The following is a 22,964-nucleotide window of genomic DNA, read 5'->3' as shown; positions in this document are numbered from 1 at the left end:
AGCGTTAAGTACGTGATTGTTTTAAGTAATCTAAATATAAATGTATGAAACAATTTATAAATTCCAGTAACCACAGTCATTATTGTAGTCGAAATCTAAAATCGTGTTAACAAAAATGCGTTATGTGCACGTTATTTGGTTCTTTACCTTTTTCGCCAAGGTGTCACCTTTTGACACTTGTTCGAAGGTGTTAACGGTTAACATTAGTAACGGCAACCATCTAGATAATGACATTATCGAAATGAATGGTATTCTTTACACAAAAGAAAATCAAGTGGACATTTCGGGACATACGCACGGATGCGTCTGTAATATTTGGAATTGCATCCGGAAGTGTTGTCCGATGGGGTACGCTATAGTTGACTATTTGTGCCAACCCTTTTCGGAAAGGTTCGATTTTCCCGTATTTAACTATACGGAAATAATTAACGCGACAGTTGACAACTTCTATATTGTCTACGGAAATCACTGCAGCACAACTGGGTACAGATTATATCCACTTGAGGAAATGGAAGACGCATTTTATATCCAACAAAATGGCATTCTCTATCTTCCGTTCTTCGAACCTAGATATAAAGAACAGAATCCTGACAAGTTCTGCGTGGAGAATTTCATCGATAATAACGTTCGCACCTTATCTGCGATTATATGTAGCGAAGAAAAAGATTATCACACATTCGGTAGGTAGGTATAGTGTTAAGTCTAAACAATCGAATTCTGGATATTTATCGATAACGAGTTGATTTACATTAGGCGCCTCCATCCATACGTTAATCAATCGGTATCGGATTGATTCATCTCTATTAATAGGTAACTTTTTAAAGAGTTGTCTCAGTTTTCAAATATATATAGGAGGGCTATACCTACTGGGCAACTTGCCAATTTTGATTTTGTGGATAGAATAGATTTTAATACGGGAACACACTTATAATTGTAGCGGCTCTGTTATTATGCAAGTATGCCCAATACCTAGCAAAGGTGACAAATAGGGATATAGATTCGGCACAACCAAATAAAGTATGTAATTTGCTCTAATAATCACTCACCTAGGTACCTAACAAACTATTGTAGGAAAATCTCTGATGACACAATTTTCTTTATCGTTTGATGGGCTTTACCAAAGGAAACAATTAATGCAGCACCAAATAATCCTGTGAGAATAAACTCAGCTTGTAGATTTTAGATCTATATCAATTGCGACATCCGTTCGTTATTAACCACATCAGAGTGTGTTTATATAATTATGATGCAGGACCATAGTGAGTGTAATTAGTGAAACCGTTAGCAAGCAAGATGATTCCAGCACTCCTATGGGTGGCGGTTTTTTTCATTTCTGCAAACGGGGAAAAGTGTTTTTTATCATTAAGTATCGACATATCGAATGGTACTCACAATAAGGACGGCTCAATCGTCTACGACGGCATCACGTTTCCGCCTGAAGTGCAATTTCGATATCTTGGGGCGCAAAGAGGGTGCGTTTGCCAAGTCCGCTCGTGTATTCGCAAATGCTGCGGTCTCGGATATGCGATGATCAATGAGACGTGCCAACCATTAAATAATACCAGCGAATACTTTTACTTCAATGTCTATAATGGGGATCGGCGGACGACAGTCGGAGTCGATAATTATTACCTTATAATGGGAGAAATTTGTGGAGAGAGAGGATATTACAGGCTCGTACAGCAAACCTATACCGAAGACACATATTACATACAAGAAAACGGCAATATGTATTTACCTTACCTAAACGACAGCAACGGCGAAACTCTAACTCCCGACCGATATTGCTTGGAAGTGTTTATTGATGATGTGATGGATAGAAATTTAACGGGGCTTGTTTGTTTCCACGAGGAGAGGAAATTAGCAGATCCAGTGTATTCATTTGGTAAGCTATGCTATTACCATTGAATTGATAGTTATAAATTCAATGCTTGCTATTACGATTGAATATGAGATTCAACAGTGATGTTGAACATTGTCTTTTAAATACCTACGACCTATGTATGTTTTTAAATAGTTTGATATATAAATACCAAAACTCCAACGATAATAAATTGCAATATTACGAGCATCATTCATAAAAAATTTGCAACACCTCAAATATAGGTTTATTATAACTGACCACAATAATTTTATTACTATGCTATCTATCTTGACCGAATTTAAATTGATTAACAATGACCAACCGCGACCGAGTTAATAACTTTTAACAAGTCTGACTTGATTGACACAACTTCGGTAATTGGCAGGATTCGCGCGCAAAATTTTGCATTTATCGAAAATACACCAAGATGCAACCGTCTCCAATTTTTTTATAAATCGGAGTTGCAAGAAATTATTTTCGCATTTTTTAATTGGGTATAGGTATGTGTTAGGGACAAATTTGGTCAAATAATATTATGTAGATTATAAAATGCCTTTCTCGTTTCCTCTGCATACATTTAGTTACATAATAATCGGTTATACATTGCATATAGCTGTGTCTGAAACAACCGTTCTACAATAAAAAAAATTGTTGTTTTCCCCTTTTTCTAAAAGTATCCTCATCCATTCCTCTACTCTCTCCCTCGTTCACATCTGCTTTCCCTTGATCTGTCCACCTCTTTACTTTCCAATCAATAATGTAGAGCATTAAATTCTAAAAGAAAAGAGATATTAGAGACCGCATGAACGTTAAAGAAACGATTTTGAACCGAATTTGTTATAAGTTTATTAAGTATTAACATGCAAAAAAATTGGTATTTTGACTTATGTTTAAAGTACGTGCCATTTCATGTCATCGATAATTAACACAAAGAATGTAATGTGTGCTGCACGAAAGCATACCTACCCTCCGCCAGTAGGTGTGGTAGGTTCATGTTTACCTGCATGTGCACTCATCGTTAGTGGTGAAAAATAAACTTTAATTCGGTCGCTATTAACAAGAGATCATCCTCTCCCAAAAATAATTCAGACACCTACTCACGTATGAATATGTATCGTTGAGTGAAATTCGTTATTCAATTATATGTATGTAATAGGTGATTTATCACAGAACATCCGCTTCCCAATTACCACAATTTATTCACCATTTGTCTTTAAAATCCCACAGTTGGCGTGCAAGTGGTTTTTTATAAACATGCGTCCATTTCATTTTCTATGGATATTTACAATTGTATGGTGCGCTTCAGGCGTCCCTTGCCCTTTGTCATCTAGTGTCGACGTTACAGAAGGTTTAATGATGGACAACGGTAGTCTGTCTCATGGGGGTATCTTATATCCACAAGAGCTATACTATAATTATAACGATTCCCTGAGAGGGTGCGTTTGTGACATTAGGCGGTGTTTGCGAAAATGTTGCGGTAGCGGTTTTGCCATGATAAATGCGTCGTGTAAATCCTTTGATGGGTATTTTTCTGTAGAGATTTATCAAAATCGGGAAAAGCTGAGTGTTGCTGATGAACACTTTTACTATTTAAATGGCGAGGTTTGTGACGAAAACGGATATTATAGACTAAACCCTGTCGAGTACTCGGAAGATACCTTTTATGTTCAGGACGATGGGGATCTTTACTTACCATATGCGAGAGAAGTAAAATATTTATCGCGCGACGGATTTTGCATGGAGCTATTTTTGGATGAAGAAATGGAGTACAATGTTTCGGCGCTAGTGTGTGTTAAACAAAGGGTTGTACCTGACTTTTACATATACGGTAAGCATTTTATTTACCTAATCCAAATACCTAGTAAAAATTACGCTATAACGTCATCATCATTATATGGAGAAAAATGACACACTTGTTAGTCTTAAAGTGTAACCGACAAAACCTTCCTTCCGTTTCTGTTTGACCACAACACAACTGGTAACATTTTAGATACACAGTTTAAACAGTTCAAGTACAATGTATTTTTTACTCATCAGTTTTTTTTTCGCGATAATCGACGCTCAGTGCCCTCGGGACTTAAGTGTCGACATAACAAATGGTTCGCTTCAAAGTGATGGTGGTATTATTCATGACGAAATAACGTATCCGAAAAATGTGCAGTTCCGTTATGGAAGTACCATTCTGGGCTGTGTATGCGAGGTAAAAAATTGTTTAAGAAGATGCTGTGGCGAAGGTTTGGTGATGATAAACCAATCGTGTCAACCCCATGACGAATTTCCATTACACATTTACAATCGCGATACTGCAATGGAATTAGAAAACGATCATTTCTACTATCTCAAAGGCGAAATGTGCGGTGACGAAGGGTATTACCGCCTCGTTCCCAAATATTACAGCGAAGACATATTTTACGTGCAGAAAAACGGAAGTATTTACATGCCCAATTCTAACGGAGGACACGGTTCTGTGTTGTCGCTCGGCGATTACTGTCTGGATTTATTTATCGATGAGGAAATGTATAATTTGTCGGCGCTTGTATGCGTCCAAAATACCAAAAAAGTTATGGCATCATTCTATTCAGTCGGTAAGAACTATACATTTGATTATGTTGTTTCCTAACTCAGTGAATATGATTTTTTTACATCACCACTAATAGCCGAGGTCAAAACTTGATAACTTCAAATGCGTACCTACACAGTGTGCTTCTCAGGGTGGTTGGAAGTCCGAGAGTAATCATAATTTGTAAAAACCAAACCAAAACCAATTATACCGTGGTACCTTCCATATTTCTGGGTAATTTATCAGAATATCCGCTGTGCAATAACCGCAATCGATAGGTATATTTATTAAATTATAACTTGTTTAATAAATTTAATTAATATCTACAGTTGGTGTAAAAGTGCTTCGCAACCAACATGTTTTCTTTCCGTTCGTTTTGGATGTACTTAATACCATTCAAAATGGTTATATTACGCTCGTTGTCAAACAAGCATCCTTGCCCTTTGTCGTCTACTGTCGACATTACCGATGGCTTCGTTATGGATGACGGAAGCCTTCACTATGATGGTATCACATATCCACCAGAACACTTCTATAATTATAACGATTCCTTACGAGGATGCGTTTGTGACATTATGCCCTGTTTACGAAAATGCTGTGGTCCCGATTTTGTTATGATGGATGGATCATGTGAACCGTATGAAGATTTTCCTATAGAAATTTATCACAATCTGTACGAAAAGCTTAACGCGACATCTGAATACTTTTATTATTTAACCGCCGCTGACATTTGTGCAGAGGACGAGCCGTTTTACAGATTAAATCCTGATAATCATTCAGAAGATGTATTTTACCTGCAGGACGACGGTAGTCTTTATTTACCGTATTCACGTAAACACACACATGTACCACGCGATGGTTTCTGTCTCGAGTTATTCATGGATGACGAGCTGGACTCCAAGATATCGGCTCTAGTATGTACTAGTAAAAAAATGTATAAGACTCATATTGCTTTCTTATACGGTAAGTGTTGTACTTTCATCTTCGTTTTCTATGGCATGTTGAAACTTACTTATACTTACTGAGAGCAACCAATTTGCTGCCCGACAACATCACGCAAAAAAAATTGCTGTGGGCTACCACAGATATCATACATGTCTAAGAATATGTGCACAAAATTTAATTCCAATCGGTTCAGCCGTTTAGCCGGAAATATGAGTTTGACACACATGCGCGATTCTCCCCAAAAGCTTTTCCGCTCTTCCTTTTATGTCTAAAAATATGTATACGAAATTTGGTTTAAATCGCTTCAGCCGTTCAGCTGAAAATATGAAAGTACCTAAGTACAGACAGACAGATCGAAAAACCGTGTATTTCCGTCAAGAGCACGGAGAGTCATTTTTTACCCCCAAGTTAAATACGATTTCCCATGTAAACAAAAGTTCCAAAGGTGACTCGACAGCACCTCATTTTTGATCGCACAATACCTAAATTAATATGCATCTGTCGTACAGCAAATTGGTTCCTCTTTTTAAAGATCTTAAAGGCAGTCCATTTGAAAAACAAAAAGTTACGTTGATTTCCGGTTTAACCGGAAGTTTCAATATACAATGGGATAGATCGTAATGTCGCATATGTACCTACAATTATATGACAAATTTTTCGCAAAATCAAAGTGAAATAGCCTTGGGCCCTTTTTGTAGAACCGCCTGTTTACAGAGTGTCTCGCGAGGAAAGAGACAAAATTTACTACGTGTTCCTTAGGTGAATTCGAGTCGAAAATATTCGTTGAACATGGATCCGCAAATGCTTCGTTATAGAGATATGTTTTTTTCATTTAAAAAGTATTTCGGCTGGAGGAGTTAAAACTGGCTAATAGAATAGGTACTCATCTTTTACACAAAAATCCGCTGAATTCTTTTCGTTATCACACGAGGACTTTGATACATTTTTTTATAATAAAACCTAGCACACTTTTTGTAGGTTGTACACAGAAAAATAGGGTCTTTCGAATAACGGAATTGCTATTTGAAAAAAAAAGTTGCGCCTCTGAAATTTTTTTTCAAAAATCCAAAATTCGCCTCGCCGATATCTCAGAAAATTGCCAACGTACGGACATATACATTATACATACAATATAAACGGAAAATTTATTTTTAAAATAGAAAAGAAGAGCAATAAACTTTGCCGTAGTAATCACTTTTTGCTATCATATAAGCTCGGATTAGATTATAGGTATGTAGGTACCTTGAGTAACTTCATACCTAGGGATACCTAATCTTTTCCAATGCGATATGCGGAGTGAACGCTGATTCATAAGTTTATTGCATAGTCTGGCCAAATTAAAAATTGTCACAATAGCAAATACGTCCTGTAGATATATTGTGCGTCAATGCGATAATGTAGTGGTAAGCTTTAAAAAAAATGGTGATGTGTCCAAGGAAAAGGATGAAAATTATCTCGGTGTCTCGATAACACAATAGTGAGTGTATTTCCATATTTTTATTCAATGTTTTGCTTGGAGTTAACGTGAATAGATAGTTGCAATGAATCGTGTTCTGCTACTCTTAATTTCTATTTTTGCAAGTAGCGTTTCCCCTTGCCCGTTGCCTTTAACTGTGGACATATCCAACGGTGAACATTTCGACAATGGAACCATCGTAAGCGGTGGTATCAGTTACGGCCCTAATTTTCAAATGTTAGTAGACGGGAAGGTGAGAGGGTGTGTTTGTGATATTCGGAGGTGTGTGCGGAAGTGCTGTCCCGTCGGTCGCTTGATGTTTGGGACTCGGTGTCAAGAAAGTGACATTTCGTTTGCTCCTCTAGTATACGGAGACCATCTTTTGAACGTAACGAATGATCATTTTTACTACATTGAAAGTAACGAGTGTCCGATGGGGTTGTACAAATTGGAGCCAAACGAACCCGAGGATGAATTCTTTATACAAGAGGATGGAAGGTTGTACGTACCAAGTCAAAAAGCGTTTTTTAATCCCGAAGATTATTGCACCGATTTTTTCATCGATGGCGAAGGACCTCACTATCTTTCCGTGTTAGTTTGCTTTAAAGAAGATGTCGATCCTGATACAACCACTTATGCATATGGTAACTAATTTTTTTAATACTAAACCGCACCTGAACCAAAACTGCCTCCGAACGCAATCACATACGTATTGGACTAACAAATATGCAATACAATTTTCTGAATTGGAATATTATTAGATATAAATTTACCGACTACCATTGATCTGCTACTATATGTGATTTTGCCAAATAATGAACAATGTACTTTTATCAAATAAACATAAAATATAAACAAAAAGGAATTTGTTTTGGTCTAATTCATTTGCGTCTGGGCTCGTAGGATTTTATTCTATACATTCTTGTACGTATTCAGAGCGGCCTTGGTTAAAAAATCCCGATCTACTTTAGACGTTTACATCTATTTCGTTTAAATTTTCTACCTTACCTTCTAATTGGACATTAGTAACTATTTGAATACTGTCTTGATAAAAAAAAGCTCACTGAGAATAAAGAAAAAGAATCGTGAATCTATCCAGAGTTAATATAGGTACCTAATTAAAAAGCATAGGTCCTACTGGTAGAGACCCTCTAAACCACTCCAACGCGTCTCCAGCTGCAACAAAACATACTGATGCGTTGTTTATTGACTTATTTATTTCACTATCTTTTTAGTGTGCGATTATTATACAAATTAGAACCATCTGAATACATCCGTACAATCATCGTCCTATCTAGCTTTTGTTTAAGATAAATGTGACACAGTCTACAATTGGCAATGGACTTTTCGAGTGCTGATAACTTTCGCGTTGTACAATTAATTGCTTATCGAACCATATACTATTATTGAAGTCGAACCTATTAACTTCTCTGTTTGAGCAGATATTGTCCTTCAAAAATAAATTGTACCTATTACATAGACCAATTACAATGCAGGGAAAACAAAAAGTCCGTTTTAGTAATATCAAATATTTGAGTTCATAATTGTTTACTCTCCGCCTGCTTGAGGATACGACCTCCATTAGTGACACATACCCGTTTGAAAAATCAAAATAAACAAATACAAATGTCTAGTGTCGGCGTCGCATCCCCTACCCTTTTTCCCATGCCTATAAGTTCGATTATTTTCATTAGTTTCGCAGTTATTAAGCTCACTACCACCCGCGCTTTTCCAAATAGTTCCATTTGCGAAGATGTGCCACGTGAAATATGCGAGCGCTTTTTCGTTATTGCTATTGCAAATTAAGGTGTGTGCTGCAAGCTTGCCCTGCGACTTAGAGTTTGGGACATCCATTGAAAATGGCGTTCTTCAGGAAGACAATAGCATAATTAATGATGGTATCAAATACACGTTAAATAATTATCAACGAAGTGGCAATATTACTATCGGATGTATTTGCAACATAAAGTCCTGTGCGCGGAAGTGTTGCGATGTGGGTAAATTTTTGCAAAACAAAACGTGCGTCCCCACAACACGAGCTTTTTTCATACCTAACTCGAGAAGCAATTACGACGTTGATCATTATCACTTTGTGTATGGATCGAAGTGCAAGCCTGCTCAATTGAAATTATTGTTAGATCCTAGAAATAATTCTGATTTTAACGAACAATTTCTCTTGACTAAAAGCGGGGAGCTATTTGTGCCATCCAGCAATGTTCATTACAGCCCTTCCGAATACTGCATTGATTATATCGAGGAAGAAGACGAAATACAAGCTCTGATTTGTGAAAATGATACAAGCAAAGGATATAAACATTCCGCTAAAGGTACTTTTAGGCTTTATTAACATTACGAGTAAGTTGCTATATATAATAGTAATAAGTTAACATTGCGTCCCAAAAGTAACGCAAAAAATTCGTACTCTTTTGCTGTTGTGTTTTCATAAAAATGCAAAAACACGTCGATTACAGATACAGTATGTTTCAAATTAAGTCGGCACTATTACAACTTTCTTAGTTGTAGAATTAGAAGGACGATTAAATTATCAAAATTGTGTATTTTTTCTACTGATTTCGATTTTCCAATTCTGTCTTTAGCAATAGGTACACAATGATCAAGGGACTAATTGATTAAATTTTAGTCAATATTCGTCAACCGGAAGTGACTTTGTCGCTCGTTGTCCATTGGTGCAGTTTATTTTCGTTTCGGTCTAGTTACTTTCCCATGAAAATGATGAAAATACGTATTTAAAACAATAACTGGAAGTATAATACTGGGCAATCAAAAATGAGGTGCTGTCGAGTCACCTTTGGAACTTTTGTTTACATGTGAAATCGTATTTAACTTGAACTTCCAAAGGCGACTCGACAGCAACTCATTTTTGATCGCCCGTTAGTAGTTTGTTAACAAAACAAGCATAACAGGTGAAATAAGATACCTATAAACATAACTTACGGTTACAAGTAGTTACAATAGATACCAATAGATACCTATGTTTAAGAAGGTGTTCAAACACGTTTCCATTTTCTTCAGTACAAGGGTGGAAATAAACTTAAACAGTACTATATAATAAACTTCAAAGTTCGCTGTCAGAGACGTTACAACAAAAAACGTCATTTTATTATTTTCATGGATAACTAGATCTAAATGAAAATACATAATTGAAAAATCTTGGTTGGCATTAAGAACTACATATAGTGTGTTCCATATAAAAAAGTCGCATTTTTATTATTGTCTGAAAAATACAGATTTAGATTCAGTAGAAAAAAATACAGAATTTTGATTCTTTCTAACTCAACAGTGCCGATTTAATTTGAGACAGACTGTATAATTATCGTTTATGGATGAGTGATTTCTACTTTTATAAATTCGATTGCTGAAATATTAGTGCCAAATAAACGCACTGTAAGAAGACATTGGATGTCTAGAAGTTTCTCCTATGCATTGAAAGTATAAAAATAAAATGCATTCCCAACATGATAGGCCCATTTCTCTGTTTTTATTATAATAATGAGTGAGATAATGAGAATAGTAAAATAAGTACGGAGATTTGATCGCGTTGCTTTCGTTTATGATCGTTATGATGCTAATTGAACTCATTTTAGGATATCTAGTTTCATTTTGATATAAACGTTCATGTTCGCCTTATAATTGAGTAATCGCTTGGCATTTGCAAAAACATGAATACGCTCGTCACAGTGTTCCCTGTTTTTTTATTCGTCAACGTGTTTGCCGAGATCACGGTGCCCTTTTCCTTATTTTTATACAACGACACTATTCGCAACGCATCTAAAAATTGCAACGAAATTTCAAATTGTTTAAGAAAGTGTTGCGATTTCGGCTATACGCCCGTTCGTAAAAATTGCGTATTGAGTAACTCGACGATATTCGAAAATATTTGGAAGACCAACTTCTCAAGCGCCGCACTTTTTCCCGGTGTAATCAGGTGTGCCAATAACAAAATTTACCTATTTAATAAGTCGAAATATCCAGACGACGATTTCGCACTCGAAAAAGATGGCAGCTTGCATTTGCACCACTGGAATCAGAGGTTTTCGCACGACGAATTTTGCGTCGATTATTTCGATGGAATTGGTTTCTCCGGATTGATATGTTCTCCCGAAAAACCCACTACGCATTTTATTAACAAAAGGATTACTCAAGCAGGTAACGCTAACGATTGATTTAACTTTACTGTGGCTACGTGCTACATCTCCATACCATGTTAGGAAAAGTCTCTACGACAAATGGTGTCGGTCAGTCGTATACCTAGATAATACAACAGATTATATTTAAATCTGTGCTAGTGCCAACATACACGCATAGTTGAATCGTTATGTATGCACCGATTTTGTTGAGAAAAAACCGAACACGCTGTGAAGAGTGCAAAATATATCACATTATAGGTACCTACACTTCTTTTGATAGGTATTTTGCCCGCTGCTTACTGTATTATGCCGCTAGATCGATCATAAATTACCACGGCAATTTATAAATTGCAACTTGATATACTAAATACGTAGTAGGTATACAGTACAGAAAAAATTCCAGATAATTACATTTTCCATTATTTAATCGATATGTTATGTAATGAATCGAGTGATAAAAGGAGTGCTTGTTTACTGACAAAGCATCCCAAAGGACAAACAATTTATCTACTTGCATTCGGTAGAAATTACCAAAAATTACTATAATCGTGAAAGAGATAATTAACCAAATATTTAATATCAAAGGACAAGTTTTTGTAATATTCGTTACAGCTCGTTTAAATTCGATTAGTTAATGTACTACTTTTCCAAATTTGAATACCCCTGTTGATGTTAATTAGAATTATTGTTCAGTGCGATTGGAAAATTATGCAACTTTAAGTCACCATGAAGATCTTAAACTGTGGAATACTCTTTTTTTTGTTAAAAACTGCGGTTTTGTGCGAGAAGTCTTTCAATTCGTCAGTAGTGTCTTACTCTTTAGGGTATAAAATATACAATTCGAGTACACAGTGTACGCGAGATGTGGCGTGTATCAGAAAATGTTGCGAGGTTAATTACGTTATGCGCGGAAAAAGGTGCATCTTAAGGAACGACAGTGATTGGCATATACCCGTTCATCGGGGAACAGATGTAACTACTCAAGCAAACACCGAGTACATCGTCGGAATGATCAATTGCGACAGTGGTTTTTATAAATTGGAACCGGATGTTTATGATGATGACGTACATTATCTACAAACTAATGGTAGCCTGTGGAAACCAATTACAGGCGAAATGTTGGCGTTTGAAAAGTTTTGCATGGAAGATTTGGGCGATAATGCAACATCGGCATTTGTCTGTTTTGAAGAAGATGATCTAGCGCTGACGATTTCTCGCAAAATGAATGCAGTTGGTACGAATTCCTTTTAGCAATAGACACTCATTTAGAAGATAATTACAGTTAAATTTGAGTAATACTTACATTAAATGAGATGGCGATGGGAAATCCTGGCTATGAGCATTAGCGCTGCGACTCTCCTTCCCATCAGACATGTGGTACAGCTCCTCTGCCTTTTGAGGCCCGGTTGCAAAGTTCCTTTTCCACATGAAGTGCAGGCTGCTGTTGACTGCTTATATGCTTTAGTGAGATCTGTGTTTTTAAACAGACCAAAGAAAAGCATCAGACAGTTTTTAATTCTTATTTCTTTCTTGAAAATGCGTTAGAAGTTGCGCCACTTACAAAAGCACCTTTAAGTATTCATTCTCCATTCCCTAGTAGACTTTAAACTATCATCCGAAGATGGCACAAAAATAATGTACCTACTTACCAATATTTCATTTAAAAAAATATAGTAAAACAAGATACCTACAAGGAATAGCATGCGATTATCAGTAGGGATGTGTTTTGAACTTACGGATTTGCCAACTTTTTTCGTGTGTCCTTTGTGATTTTGCAAGCATTTTCCCAAAATTTCCACTCTCTGCGTACTACTGTGTGAAAAAAATTCAGAGAAGCTAGCGAGGTACATTCAAAAAACGACGCTGAAGTTTTAATTGTAAATCGTAGTTGAGTTTTTTACAAAGTAAAAATTAGCCACTCGCAACGTTCTTTACCAACATATAACTATATAATCCCAATTTGTTTTAGGTATGATAATATCAATGCCGTTCCTCCTCCTCACGTTCCTGGTTTATGCTGTTTTACCTGATCGAAATCTACATGGAAAGTGTCTTATGTGTTACGTGATCACACTCTTTGGTGCGTATGCGTTCTTAGTATTCATACAACTGTATCCAAACGATCTGGCTGGAGCTAACTGCAAAACGCTCGGTAAGGAACACGACAACATAATTTAAGCTCATTTCATTCATTTTAAATGTATTTTTTAGGTATATTGTGTTTCTTTTTCTTCACTGTGTCTTTCTTTTGGATGAACGTTATGTCAATTGACATATGGTGGGCATTCAGGTAAGCAACAAATACTATTAGCATAATAGATGCAACAAGGGGCAATATTTTCTGTGTACGCATCTATTTTAAACCGTTTTTTTTGTATGGCGTTTGGTAAGACACGAATCATAACTTCTTAAAATGCCTACAAGTATTAGTGTATGTATTTGAATTTTAATTTTCTTTAACTGCATAATATAAAAAGTCTACAAAAATTAGAAATTGGTCTATGATCTTTTTCTAGAAAACGTTGTTTTCAAAAAGGCGACACTTTTGATTATTTGTATGCAGGACCTTTGTCGGCACTATAGTTGAGAATTAATTGCAGCACAGCTTAAACATGGTACGATTGTAGTATACCACCCCCTGATAAACTCCTCCCTTCATTTCCCCTCTCCCCTCGGTGTGAGCACCACCACCCCATTATAGCTCAAAAAGTACCCCCAAAAACAGTTCTTCGCGTGTATCTCGATTAAAACTGAATATTATTTAAAAACGCCTCTTACCAAAGTTGAAGAACATGAAAATCACTTTTAGGAGAGATGGACGTCTGCATAACAAAAGAAGGCGTGTAACTTTGTTTTGGGAAATTATATGCAAACAATTTTGTTTACTGATTTTTTAATTTCATGCTGAAAAACCCTTAAGATATAAAATTTCGCAAAGATCAATATTTTTTTCGCGTCTCCAATCACCTTAGTCCCAGAAATCCTGTAGGAACTGAAGTCAGATTGTGCAAAATCCACCTAAAGTGAAATTACACCGAATTATCCTTCGAGGTACATTTTATAAAAATTGCCCTTTGTTCAAAAAATCAGAACTGTCCACAGAATAATGTGATTTATTCGCAGTGGTTTACGAGGATTCTCCGGAAGTCGCAAAGAAGCAGAAAGGAAACGTTTCATTCTATACTGCGGATACGCGTGGGGCGTTTCACTTTTACTGACTACGATAGTAATTGGTTTCACCGTGAGCGAAAACGTAGAAAAAAACGTTTGGTACAATCCGGGAATGGGCGATGGACAATGTTGGTTCAGAGACGGTGTGCCGACATTATTATACTTTTACGTACCAATGGCAACGATAATTGTGGTTAATATAACACTCTTCGCAGTGACTGCGTGCAAAATTAAACGGGTCCAACAGGATACCGCCATGTTAAGGAAAGACGAGAGCAAGAAACATAGCTATGAAAATGATAAACAACGGTTTGTTTTTACTTCCACCAGATCGTAGATTGTAATTAGCACTTACAGATTCAACTTATACCTTAAACTGATGCTGGCGATGGGAGTGAATTGGGCCATGGAAATTGTATCGTGGATAGTAGATTGGCAAATAGGGCGTGTGCCGCCACCCGTTTGGTATTTGACAGATTTCTGCAATGCCTTATACGGAGTGTTTGTCTTTTTTATCTTTGTATTTAAACGCAACATATGGAAGCTACTGAAAAGAAGGTACAGTAAATTCATATTTACAAAGTTTATACTTACTTCCGGTTTCAGATACTACATGATAATGGGAAAACCACATCTTGCAAGATCTATGACTCAAACTGCTTATTCACCTCGCACTACAGGATCTTCTCTAAACCACACAGTTTCAACTGATAAGAATTTTGTTACCGATTCCAGTGTTCTGACGAGCGAAGTTTCATAAATTTCATCATATTAATCAGCCTCCTCTTTTGTACAGTTTCTATACACAGTATTTAATACTCATAGTCCGCTTCTCATGACATAAATGCATAAAGCTGTGATTATCTGTCTTGAATTTTAAACGTACATATCTGTAGCTATTTATGCTTCATTATTATTTATGTTAAGTGGCTGTATTTTATTTACAGTATTTATTGCTAGCGCTATCCGAGTTAAGCAAAAGGATGGTGCAGATGCACATCCGCAATCCTATTTTAAATTATTGTTAAGCGTTACGTATGAAATAATGTACAAATCTCAAAACAATTTCATTTTATTCTATGTAATGTAAAATAAACTCATATGAGATCCTTACTCAAATAATTAACAATTTTCGATTAAACCCCAGTTCGCCATCAGTCAATTTGAGGATATCGGAAGGATCAGTTGAACCCAATAAGTTTTCGAATGGCTGATATTGTCGTATTGTACTTAAGTCGCCTATCATTATAAATTTATATTTGGCACGAGTAATTGCTACAGTTAATCTTCGCTTGTCGTCCAAAATTTCGGGCTAAAATCGCAAAGAGTCTTCATTGAGTTTATAATGGTGCAGTGAACCTCGGATTACCAATGGTGGTTTATCGATTCCTCTTCTTTTTGCTGATAAGTTCAGAAAAACGTGTCGCAAACTTACTTCTGACAATACACTGAAAACACCAGTTTATGTATGGATTAGAACGTTACTCTTTTCAAAAGCGGATTGTGATTTGAAAACACAACTTTTAACATCATTGTCTGAAGCAACTTCGGTATGAGCACTGAACAAACGGCCAAATTTAATTTACCTTTTATAAGTGAGAACCTTTTATTATCCCACTTCTGAAGCAATCGTATTTTGTGATCTTGTCAAATTTAAGAGAAAAGATAGAAAATTAAGTGATTCCACTGTTAAATTTTTTACCTTTTAATGGTTGTAAGAATGTAACCATTTAACATGTAAATCTAGTCAAAACACAACTGCAAGTGAGATAATAGTCACCAGTAGTAATAGAAAGTTTACTGCACTTGTTTAGTGGTACCTGTGAACCAATACTACGTTCGCTACCGGAACGTGTACACGAATAAAATATTATTTCTTTATCACGACCTTGAAATTGATCAACAGTGCTAATTTCCACATTGGAATCCTGAAGCGATGTCGAGAGCTTCGCCACTTGTGCACGGTAGGGTGCAATTATTCCAATCATGTCACTTGAAATGCCGCCCTAAAATTGAATTTTAGATCGCCTTTCCATTAATTAGTAATACCACCTCAAACAAAGCATACACTAATGTTTTCAAAATGGCAATTTCCAACAAATTAGTACACCTGCTTTCTTCTGTAATTAATGTTTCACTATCACTATGTTTACGTCCTGTATCTAAGATTCGAACAGAAGCTGAAAGTGATCGATCGAGGGTATATAGTATCCATTCTTGATCTTTGTAAATTTGGAGAAAGTACTGCAAGTGCATAGATCATTACGACGTGCTTATAAAACACTGTGGATACCTCAAAATTTGGAAACTGTAATGTTGCATTAGCAACCTCTTCATTTGCTGTTAATAGCTGTCCATTATACGTGAGGTTGTTGGCCATATCTGTTATTGGCTTGTTCATTCGATAATTTTGCTGAAGTGTCACAGTTGCACTCTGAGTATTTAATCTTTCAAACAGACTTTCTGCCAACCCGCCATCTCTAAAAATGCAACAGTACCTAACCGGTAAGTTTGACAAAACATCGAGGCATACGCACATGGCTTCCTTATTATGAACAATGGGGGGTAGCTGATCGGGATCACCTATTAAGATAAACTTACGAGCACTATATAGAGCTCGAAATACGGAACACTGAAGGACTTGAGTACTTTCGTCGACGATACAGACGTCCATCACTCTCTTATTTAGCACAGCGTGACCAGAGCCGAGGCATGTCACTGCTAACACTTTCTGTAATTGACGGCCATTTGTAAGTCGAAAAATAAAAGAACTCTGAGGTCTTTAAAACTCCAATATTCATTCTAAAACTCGGTGTATATGAGGCGTTGAAAGCCAGAGAGTTTCAAACTCTGTAACTTAAATTAAAAGTGGCCTGATTTTTCAACTTTCGTTATCTATTGTTGTGTGTTGTGTTGTGTGGTCATACGGTGATCAAGTTGGGTGTTGGTTGCGCCATGTTTCGTCCAGATTTGAATGTAATCAATGGGAGTTAAGTCTATACTTAAAATTTAAAGTTGTCAACCGATGACGTTATGCTAGTTTGTTTGTTCTAGGCGTTATGCGCAAACAAGTTTGACAATTGAAAATATCCTACTAGATTTGTGTTATTACATTAAACTCTGGAGGAAACACGGCGGCCGTCGCGCTCTGTACTGCACTGTATTATGTAGCGATCTATCAACCTAATATTCATGTGACACTTTTGCAATTTAATCACCTTAGGGACCAATGTGAATACATTTGTCTCTATTTCATTATTGTCCCTCTTGTTCTGGGCCCTCAACAGATTTGCGTTCAATTAACTGTCAGATTCATTTGTTTATCTCAAAATTGTAACTGTTAACAGTGTAGGTAGATAGCGCCTGTAAAAATTGCTATTTTGCTGCATACTACTCTGGCTTTCAATGCCCCACAAGAGTAGGTAATTGACATGTGCACATCCTTATTTAATCTCGGAGTAAAATGTATACTTTCTGAAATGTCAATACTACACAATACTGGAACTATCATCAAATGTACAGGGTGCCCCATTTTTGACACTTTAATACCGTATCTCCGTAATTGTTTGTGCTATCAAAAAAGAAATACGTATGGGCGTGATGTTCTCTTTTTGGGTAAAAACAAAACTTTGAACATATTCGCTCGCTTAAGAGCTACGGGGGAAAATCTAAAACCTTGTACTCACAGCACTGTTGTAAACTTCTGCAAGTTGTTCGGGCGTTTGACACATTTTCGTCCGCATTTCCTCAGAGTGCTCTTTCAATTTAGGATGTATTTTACTGCTCGATCCCAAACGTAGTACGTCTACTCCGCAAGCTAACAAACGCACGCAGACGTTATCGACAGCCGAATGTGTATGACTTGTAACAAGAACGCTTTTATTTAGTTCTGTTAATAATTTAATCAAGGCAACAATAGTATCAGTTTTACCTAAAAATAATTTTTCGGTACAAACGAAACGAACGACAGACTACATACCGGTCCCAGGCATTCCATTAATTAATAAATACTCATTGCAGCTTAACGATTTTAATATCGCCTTCTGTTGCATCTTATTAAGACGGCGTAATATTGTGGTACCCTTAATGGCGAGTAGCTTTGGTAATTTATTACTAAATGTTGGCGAGTGTTTATCAATTACGATCCTTCTTAACCGTTCCGCTTGGTCAGTCGGTTCTAAGAGTAAGGCAAGGTTACTCATATTAAAACCCTGTGATATACTGGAAGTGTAGGTGTCCAAGTGAAAGTGACAATTTGGATATTTTTTTTTGAGATCCCTAAAAATAATTGATGCTGAGGGATTAGTTCGGTTTTAGAACAACATTGTGCAAAAAAATATTACAATTTAAAAACCTTACACACCTATCGAGTGAAAGAGATATGGTGAGTGAATCCATATGAGTAGCAAATCCAGCTGCTACAGCAGGACGGTTATCAGTACTAACAACTACGTAGTCACCCATACCAATTCCTGATAAGAGCATATTGTAATTCTCCAATTGGCTAGCTTTACAAAAAATGTGCTCGTACAAGCCCGCATGAGGATTAACCCCTTTCACTATTACATTAATTATACATTGTCCGTTTTTCTCCCTACAGAGACAGAGACAACAACTTATATTTACATCTTGCCAAATAGATCAATAGTACTTTGCAGTTGGGTTCCACTTTTACATACCTCACTGCTGTGCGGAGTGTGTAAATTTCGTGCAATTGTTTACTTTTATGCGAAGATGAACTTTCCAAAGTTAACAAGGCACTCCATTTCATAAAATATTCCACATGCGCTGGTTCTAAATGCGTTAAAAGATTTTCTTCTAGATCCTTTAGGGCATTATTACAAAGGTTTGCTTTTTCATACCTACAGGGAAGAGACAATCAGAAAGTTACAACGAAAAAAAGAAAACCTACTTCAAGGCTGTACAACAAATTACATTGTAAGGGCACTTTGCGCAGGCACTATGGTGATTGATTGGTTCCGGTAACTCCCACTGTACAGAAAAATCTTTCGAATTGTCAAATGTAAGTTTAGGTTTCCGCGTTAAGTAATAAGCCAATTCATTTCGAAGCAGCACCAAATCACGCCGCTCTTTCTCGCTTACAAGAATTTCTCGCAATACCCCCTCCCTGTAATGTAATGGTTTACACAAATCAAAGGTGTTATTTTCAGACCTCAAATAAAGTAGTAACCCAGATGACAGTTTACAACCCAGCTTTTGCAACATCATGATATAAAACATCACTTGACCTCTATGCTCAAGCGAAACAGTAGCACGTCCTGTTTTTATCTCTAAGGGCATGACGGACGTCTCTGTTCCTACAGTGACATCCACTTTACCTTTCAGACCCAACTCATGACACCATACATTTTCTTCAATATCCAGTATATTGCTAATTGTGCCCTTCCAGTCACCATTCTACATTACACTTACATAATAAATGCGTAACCGTTAACACTTACGAACTTTGTATATGGGATTTTCTAAGCAACCCTTAAGATAATGAGAAACAAACGTTTTTATCTTGGGAACAAACAGCGACAATTCTTTGAAGATATTCTCAATTGGCAAATCGCTCTCGTAGCACATTCTTATCTAAAAAATTAAGAAAGCTTGGAACAGTTGTAAAAATTCGGGGAGTCATAGTCTTAGTACATAAAAAAAGAGATCCTTAAATTGTTAAAATTACAGAGGGATTACTTTATGGAGTATAAAAGTATACGAAACAAGTCCATACACTGCACATGTGCACATCTAATGTTTACAATACGCAATACGTTTACTTTTATTAAAAGCATCTTTGGTTAAAATTTTAAAAAAATATACCATAAATACGAAAATTGGCATTGCACAGTAGTACGTTTTGTTTTTCCAAAGCACTCTTCTCAAAAAATTAAAAATTGTATTTTTAGGAAAAATGTGATACTGAACCACCATATGTGATATATCGTTGTAAAGAGAAAAAAAGACGTAATCTCAAAATGTGAAAATTCAAAATGTCGCCCATAAGAAAAACTAAAGTTGCCACGTGTTTCTCCGTCATCTGGAGAGTTATTAAAAACAGGATGCCATATTTGAAATCTCCATTAAAAAGTGTCCGAATAATGTGTTAATTAGAAATGTCTACTACGATTAGTTTATCATAAAAAAAATAACAACGAAAATCAGAAATTTTTGTTTTTTTGAGATATCTTCAAGACTATTGAAGATATTTGAAATGTCTTTTCAGATTCTTATTCAGCACGAAAATTAGCAACTTTGCCCCCATTTAACCAACTTTCTATCTCTTAAGATAAGTGAGATCCCCATAGTGGCACTCGAAAAATGGACACCGTGTATAGAAGTGTACTCTTACACCTCATAGCCATAGGGTAGAAAGATTGTAGTTAATACACATTACTAAATGACAAATTACCGTCTCACGATCTAGCAGTAGCTTCTTTGCAAGGACCTCCATCTCACTAGTAGCGTAAATACCATTCTTGAGCACTTCCTGTAATAGCTTATGAACCAACACTCCCACTACCATAACTTGATTACTAGGCTCAAATCCATAGAACTTCTCCCTAAGAACACTCCGCCTACTACAAAATTGTGATCCTAAAAAAAATTGGTGTGAAGCGTGTTTTTCATCAGATAATACTCTCCCACCAACGACAGAAGTTGTCGAAATTAAAAAATCAGGATGGTAAACTATGGATCCATCGGAATTATTGACACACCACTTAGAATTGCTAGTACTCAAAACGGCAGTGATGTAAACAATGTCATTAACTTGCAATTTCAATCCTGTCCTAAGAATACACTGGAATAGAAACAAAGATTCTTAAAGATTACTTACCAAAAACCTTCAATATCACAGATGGCAGTTTTATTATCTTTGGTCCCCTTTACAACCACAGTATTAATGTTTACATTATGCTGAATATCTACAATTGCACAGTGCTGTGCCTTACTTAAATCTAGTGTATGATCATACGTATCCTGCAATTTTATAATGTAAAATTGTGCACGGTCCCCGAAACACTCTTACCAGAGTAGTAAAATCTTCCTCCCAGCCATCATTAAGCAAAGAATCTACGGCATCTTTACAATCATCAAACGTCAATTTTTGTTTCACCTTATTTGTGACCTGCGATGAGAGAGCAATCGGGGATTTAGTGGGGGTAGTTTCGTTACACTTTTGCCTTTCCTTCGTATGACTGGAGGGCGAGAGTTCTCGACATTCCGCTTTGCTTGGGACAACTCTTACAAAATTTTCCATCATTTCCACATTAAATTTGTCTAAAGACCTAGGCGACTTGTGAAACAATTTAGTTGGAGATTTTTTTTCGGAACTGCCTCGTTTCTCTTTCAGACATGATCTTTTTTCGGGTGTAACCTCTACCTTGAAATTTCTGTTAATTATGGTTTTATTGTAACGCTCCAGCTCCTTCGTGCTAATGGAGCAGGGAATAATATCCGGACTACGACTTTCTGGAGTAATATAAACATGATGCTCCGTCTTACTGGAATGTGGTATGTTGGTAATCGATTCTAAAATACTGCATGTTTTCGCATGAGGTGTACACTCAATCAGATCATCATCTAAGTAAACGCTCGAGCGTTTTCTTTTTTTGTTGAACGTGTCCTTCGTGATAACAAGATCGTGATCTCCGTTTACGCATTTTCTCTCAGGTTTTCCATTGGGTAATTCTTCGTTTCCAGTAGGACTTACTTTCTTAAAAAAGGTTGAAATTTTTTGACTACCTTTACTTGGCTACAAAATAAAAAACTTATCACATAATATACATTACAGAAAGACATACGTACCTTTTTGTTTTTGCCCAATTTCTTCATGTTTCAAAAAAACAATTCATTTGTGTTTGAAAGCAAATATTATTATAGGTTATGGTAATTCCCGCCGGTTAATCAAAATCATGGTTGCCGGATCTCGCATATGTCAGAGACATTTGTCTCTGGCATATGTACAACAATTGTTATTAAGGGTGGCCTAACCATATAACAATAAAAATGAAGGAAGGGTTTACTTGCAATTAAATTTGCTTATCTTTTTGTAAATCACTTAATTTTTTTGAGAGATTTTGTATAATAGTATGTAAATAGAAATAACAACTAAAATTTTCACGTCACGTTTCCATTTTGATACCTTATCGTTTTTCCATTCCAAGACTGATTTTATAAAATTCGAATTCATAACATTGTATATGCACATGCTTAGATCATACAATTATCTAAGTGCACATGGATATAATTAATGGCAGATCAGTATTCTCCACTCCACTATCAATATGATCTAGTCCAAAAGGCTCTACCAACAATTACCTTTGAATATAGTTTATGGTTTACTTTATAATCAAAGGTGAAATAACAGAAAAACAATTGACAGTCGAATTCTCAAAATATCAACAAAAACGCATAGGTACATATGACCCGATACATCAGAGAAAGAATTCTTGATCGAAAAATGTACTGATCCGTTATGATGTAGGGGTACTTTTGGCCATGCGTCACCGTTTATAAATGTACGGAACTTTCTGGCCATGCGAAAATAAGAATTGTGTGTCACGCTAACACAATCTACAGTACCTAGTTAATGCCCGCGGCCCGATGGCATTTGGAGTGTTAATAAGCGGCAGAGCATAGTCAATCGTGTCCGTCTGTCCGTGAACACGGTACGTGATGTCCAACGCTTGGAACGATTTAGGGTTCCCACCTCTCCAATTTTCATCTTGTGCAATTTGGAACCTTCAGACACTTAATGAAATATTTTGCTCAATGGCTTATAGGTATTAATTTGAGATGGAGGTTTTCTTACCG

General features: G+C 36.3%; 2 protein-coding genes and 1 long non-coding RNA gene across 10 annotated transcripts; 1 reads left to right on the top strand and 2 right to left on the bottom strand.

Annotated features, from left to right (window-relative positions):
* Positions 1 to 1,205: 1,205 nt before the first annotated feature.
* On the bottom strand, positions 1,206 to 11,478 carry LOC116180207. Its single transcript, XR_004147097.1, has 5 exons — positions 11,144 to 11,478; positions 10,794 to 11,094; positions 1,744 to 2,638; positions 1,393 to 1,688; positions 1,206 to 1,333 (listed from the first exon to the last, which is right to left on the bottom strand). It is a non-coding gene; the product is annotated as an uncharacterized LOC116180207 (long non-coding RNA).
* On the top strand, positions 1,279 to 15,266 carry LOC116180203 (G-protein coupled receptor Mth2-like). 8 transcript variants are annotated; one of them, XM_031500085.1, is made up of 7 exons: positions 6,633 to 6,846; positions 6,955 to 7,469; positions 12,943 to 13,125; positions 13,185 to 13,263; positions 14,097 to 14,453; positions 14,502 to 14,702; positions 14,751 to 15,266. In XM_031500085.1, the coding sequence occupies exons 2-7, from the start codon at positions 7,061 to 7,063 to the stop codon at positions 14,902 to 14,904; spliced, it is 1,383 nt and encodes a 460-aa protein (XP_031355945.1). In that variant the 5' UTR covers positions 6,633 to 6,846; positions 6,955 to 7,060; the 3' UTR covers positions 14,905 to 15,266. The 8 variants fall into 8 exon arrangements, with proteins under 8 accessions (XP_031355939.1, XP_031355938.1, XP_031355941.1 ...); XM_031500079.1 differs by lacking the exons at positions 6,633 to 6,846; positions 6,955 to 7,469 and adding an exon at positions 1,279 to 1,885; XM_031500078.1 differs by lacking the exons at positions 6,633 to 6,846; positions 6,955 to 7,469 and adding an exon at positions 3,179 to 3,692.
* LOC116180198 (DNA replication ATP-dependent helicase/nuclease DNA2) lies at positions 15,201 to 22,085 on the bottom strand. Its single transcript, XM_031500070.1, has 17 exons — positions 21,957 to 22,085; positions 21,178 to 21,903; positions 20,986 to 21,128; positions 20,796 to 20,938; positions 20,560 to 20,744; positions 19,611 to 19,739; positions 19,318 to 19,562; positions 19,057 to 19,272; positions 18,824 to 19,006; positions 18,508 to 18,738; positions 18,124 to 18,422; positions 17,831 to 18,075; positions 16,682 to 16,875; positions 16,438 to 16,624; positions 16,197 to 16,388; positions 15,965 to 16,150; positions 15,201 to 15,456 (listed from the first exon to the last, which is right to left on the bottom strand). Exons 1-17 carry the CDS (start codon positions 21,981 to 21,983, stop codon positions 15,259 to 15,261), a joined length of 3,729 nt encoding a protein of 1,242 aa, XP_031355930.1. The 5' UTR covers positions 21,984 to 22,085; the 3' UTR covers positions 15,201 to 15,258.
* Between the last annotated feature and the right edge of the window lie 879 nt (positions 22,086 to 22,964).

Source organism: Photinus pyralis, unplaced genomic scaffold, assembly GCF_008802855.1.
Source record: "Photinus pyralis isolate 1611_PpyrPB1 unplaced genomic scaffold, Ppyr1.3 Ppyr1.4_LG9, whole genome shotgun sequence".
NCBI lineage: Eukaryota > Metazoa > Arthropoda > Insecta > Coleoptera > Lampyridae > Photinus > Photinus pyralis.
Note: the sequence above shows the minus strand (reverse complement) of the source record. Positions and strands in the feature narration are given on the sequence as shown.

Excerpts from the sequence above, each read along its gene's own strand:
- LOC116180203 (XM_031500079.1), top strand. The coding sequence starts at position 1,294 with ATGATTCCAGCACTCCTATGGGTGGCGGTTTTTTTCATTTCTGCAAAC. Across the intron at positions 13,126-13,184 it reads AGCTAACTGCAAAACGCTCG|GTATATTGTGTTTCTTTTTC; the intron begins GTAAGGAACACG and ends TGTATTTTTTAG. Across the intron at positions 14,454-14,501 it reads TATGAAAATGATAAACAACG|ATTCAACTTATACCTTAAAC; the intron begins GTTTGTTTTTAC and ends TAGCACTTACAG.
- LOC116180198 (XM_031500070.1), bottom strand. The coding sequence starts at position 21,983 with ATGAAGAAATTGGGCAAAAACAAAAAG. Across the intron at positions 19,007-19,056 it reads ATTTGTTGTACAGCCTTGAA|GTATGAAAAAGCAAACCTTT; the intron begins GTAGGTTTTCTT and ends TCTTCCCTGTAG. Across the intron at positions 16,151-16,196 it reads TAGTGTATGCTTTGTTTGAG|GGCGGCATTTCAAGTGACAT; the intron begins GTGGTATTACTA and ends ATTCAATTTTAG.